The sequence below is a fragment of the Etheostoma spectabile genome, chromosome 18, assembly GCF_008692095.1.
Source record: "Etheostoma spectabile isolate EspeVRDwgs_2016 chromosome 18, UIUC_Espe_1.0, whole genome shotgun sequence".
In the NCBI taxonomy this organism is placed as follows: domain Eukaryota; kingdom Metazoa; phylum Chordata; class Actinopteri; order Perciformes; family Percidae; genus Etheostoma; species Etheostoma spectabile.
Genome location: NC_045750.1, coordinates 602,479 through 606,777, shown reverse-complemented (window position 1 = coordinate 606,777; position 4,299 = coordinate 602,479). Strand labels below are relative to the sequence as shown.

The window sequence follows — 4,299 nt, the reverse complement described above, 5'->3', positions numbered from 1 at the left end:
ATGATTATCGATTAATTAGAAAGCTATTTTCAAAGAAAAATGCCGAAGAACATTATCCTTAGCTGCACCCTTACCTGACATTGTGACATTACTTACTCAAGCTTTAAAAACTAACTACTGGCAGAGCATTTCTCATAGCACTCAGCTGACGGTGCAGGGACACTGCATTGTCTCCCATGGACAGACATGTGAGCCAGACTCAGGTCCAACAGCTGAGACAGAGCACTGAGCTCCATGAACCGGGGTGCGGCTCACAGATCCTGACAGAGAGAACTACTAAACTAAAACTCAGAGTAATACATTAACAACAACAAAGCAGTATAAGCCTTTAACAGAAATCAGAATGGCAAAGAGATAGAGTTTCACCAACAGTTTGACAGTTTTTATCTAAAATAGCCTGCTGGCTATTAAGAAAAGGCTGTTTTTTATGTATTGACCAACAGCCATGGAGTCTACTCTGATAACTCAATCTGGTCTGGTTCTGTTTTTAAAATCCCTGCTTATGGAAAGGGAGTGTTGGAGAGTGTGTAATTAGTGTCTCACTCTGTTTACTGAATAAATGTCATAACGTGTATTAACTCACTACAGGATGTGATGCAAGCTCAAGGAAAAAGTGTTTAAATTGAAGCTAAAAAAAGGTATTAAATTGAGCTTAGAATAAAATCCGAATGTGGTTTAATTTGTGTCACTAACTGCAAAGCTTGTCCTGGTCTTGGTTTCTCTTGTTTCTGGTTTTCTTAATGCCGGACTCCATTTATAAATATATAGCATTTTATCGTATAATGCCAACAAACCACTTGGTATGCTGAGTAGATAAGCTCCTATTTAACTATTTTTTTCATAACCTCGGCATACATTTCCCTAAATAGTGCATAACAATGCACACAAAGCTGGTCAGTTTTACTATCTAGCTCTAAGATCTAGCTAAGTGGGCTGTTGCAAAAAGCGAGATCCATACCTTAAAGTTGATATTGTATTTATTTAATGAAGTGTATAATAAATGGTATGTATGCCGAATTTACCAGGGGACTCTAAGAATTCGTGAAATGCCTTAAAATGTGTGCTAAGAGGCGTGTGAGTTCGTACAGCAGCCAGACTAAATTAAACTACTAGTTTCTTCGGGGGGGTTTGGCTGAATTTGAGGCGGCAGTTCGCCAAACACAACGCTTTCCTTTCGTCAGATTAAATCAAAAATAAATACCATTTCTTTCCGCAGGAGAGCCAGAGCAGCGTCGAGGTTGGCCGGCTTGTTGGCCAGCAGGTTGTCGGTGTTGTTCCGACCCCGGCTCAGGTCGTCCTGGATCATGGTCTTCTTCACGTACATCCTCTCCATGTCCCTCCAGGAGCCGCCGCTCGAGTTCAGCAAGCCGCTCAGGCTCTTCGGCAGGGGGGGCAGACCCTCGATGCAGGCCATTCCCCCCAGCGAACCGTTCGTTGACTTCCCATTCATTGTCCCGGGAGTTGCTACGCGAAGAGACGTTAGTGTTTACGCTAAAAAGTTAACTATTTTTGGGGATTAACTCCTGTAAATACTGAGAAGAAGAAGAAGCCGTCTTCCCCTCGCAGCAAACCAAGCAACAGCCGTGGCGTTCTGTGGCGACGCAACGTCAAGTTACCCGGGTTACAGTTACCGAGTTTCCGGTATGACCATCAAAATAAAAGCCTCACAGATGAACGGGTTTTTTCAATACCACTACTTAGTACTTGAATGGCAACTCGAGGCTGGCACCAAAAGGGAGTCAACCCAAATCCTCCCAAGTTAAACTGACCAACTTTAGAGCAGAATTAACATGTTTACGGCCTAGTACAAAAAACGGTTTTGGTCTCAATAGCTAAATTCACCCTTCATGACAATGGTGCAAACCTATAGTAGGGCTTAAAGTTTTGCATAATTACATGACAGATGGGCTGCCATCATTGTATTAATATGCATAAAGAAGCCAAGAAAAGATTAAAAAAAAATCTCCAAAAGGCATAAAACTACAGATTAGACATTTGTATAATATGGCACAAAAAGTTAGATTTTATTTCCATCATTTACACTTTCAAAATAACAGAAAACTACAAAAATGGCGTAACAGTCACAAAATGTGAATCAAGCGGTTTCCAAACAATTGCTAACGTACAAATTACAACTGAAGAAGAGCAAAATAACTTGTAAATGTAATGATTTGGATAATTTATGAAAAGTGGATTTAGTCAGTCAGTTTTATTGTGTGGTGTTGACATTTTGTGGACGTGCCAAATAAAATCCAAAACACAACTATTCAGTTTCACCAGATATTATTGTGATTAAAGTACTACTACTTGCAGTACTTGCTCCAGTGGTGACGAGCCCATGAAACCCTTAATAACCCTTATTATATATTATTTACTATTTACTCATCATTCTCATTCTCATATCTCACTTATTATTAATTACTATTTACTCATCTTTCTCATTCTCATATCTCACTTATTATTAATTACTATTTACTCATCATTCTCATTCTCATATCTCACTTATTATTTACTATTTACTCATCATTCTCATTCTCATATCTCACTTATTATTAATTACTATTTACTCATCATTCTCATTCTCATAGCTCACTTTTATTTACTATTTACTCATCATTCTCATTCCATCATCTCACTATTATTTTCTTTTATTCATCATTCTCATTCCCTATTCCAGAACTGTCATAATGTTCATGCTGTTCATATTGTAATATAATACACATAATACTGTTTAGCCCAGTATCCTTTGCACCATATGCTCCCAATTAAATAATTTAAAATAGATTGCACTCATCCTCTATATTGTTTCTGTTTAGAGTGTGTATACATTAGTTGTGTATACATTAGTGTGTATATATTAGTGTGTATATATTGTGTGTATATATTAGTGTGTATGTATTTTTTGGTTTGTTTTGTACATGTAAGCACATTGTGAGAAACTATGCTCCAACGAAAAATCGCCTCGTTCCCCTCATACCTGACAAATAAAGCTGATCTGATTCTGATTCTGACTCTAGCCTGCAAAAATTTTTTCTGCTTTTATTTTGGATTCACTTCCGGTTTTGTTTTGGATGTTTAAAACTTGACAAACTGGATTTGGCTGATTAGAAAATCCGCTTCCTGTCCTTTAAACGCGCTGGTCTGGGCGTCTTCCCTGCTGAACACGACTCAGTCAGGTGTTAAAATTCACATTATTTACTTGTATACAACATGATTTAAACACCAGAGCAACATATAAACATAGATGTATTGATTTCAAACTCGAGACAACAGATGAGACATGAGAGTAATGAAATGAAAATATCCTTTTAATAGTATAGTAATAATATACTTATCAATCGACACCTTTTTCTTCACGTGACACATCTAAATACAAATCAAATGACTTCCTTGTTACTTCAAAGAAAAGCTTGAAACCAGTGTGTTTCATAGCGCAAAGTTCCCAATATCATCAATAAATTTGTCTAATCATAATTATACAACTTTTATTGAATGAGCCAGAGATGCATGATTTTGAAACCTTGATCTCTGTATTATGTCCCGTCTTGCTATAAAACGTGCAGTCAATACACTTAATGGAATTGTTTTGGACAAAAGCGTCGCTAATGACATAATATAATTTGCTGTAATGTAATGGATGTATTTAAGTAACTTAAGGCAATACTGATTAGTTTACTTAAACTAAATGGTCGCCTATTGTTTTATGGAATATATGTATATGTGTTTGAGTCTCTACAATAAAACTAATTTTATTAGGGTTTTCCCCACAGCAGAGTGCAGACAGAGGGTATGACATCATGACGGGAGTGTGTGGTGTGTGTGTGTGTGTGTGTGTGTGTGTGTGTGTGTGTGTGTGTGTGGTGTGTGTGCAGAACATATTTTGAGTATAAGGACAGATGGCGGGCTTCACTACCCCCCCCCCCCCCCCCCCCCCCCCCCGGCCTCACCGTCACACCATCACACACACAACAACCTTGAAATCAACAAACAAAACACCCACACGCTGCTGCTGCAACAGAGGGATGGGTTGTACCACGCACACACACACACACACACACACACACACACACACACACACACACACAACACACACACACACACATACACACCACACACCCCACGCACGCAGCACCCGCAGCACGCCGCACACACACACACATACACACACCGCACAACACACGCACGCACACCACACACACACACACACACACCACACACACTAGTTAAAATACAAATGATATCTGGAAACTACATGAAGGATAGAGAATAGAGAAGCATGGGGACATTCTAAAAGGCTTA

General features: G+C 38.8%; 1 protein-coding gene across 1 annotated transcript in view; it reads right to left on the bottom strand.

Annotated features, from left to right (window-relative positions):
• The window catches only part of fam89a (family with sequence similarity 89 member A), a 4,857-nt gene extending 3,251 nt beyond the window's left edge, over nt 1-1,606 (bottom strand). Inside the window, exon 1 of the mRNA XM_032542603.1 lies at nt 1,202-1,606. Coding sequence (XP_032398494.1) covers nt 1,202-1,450 — 249 coding nt within the window. The 5' untranslated portion in view covers nt 1,451-1,606. The remainder of the gene's footprint in view (nt 1-1,201) is intronic.
• Nucleotides 1,607-4,299: the final 2,693 nt, after the last annotated feature.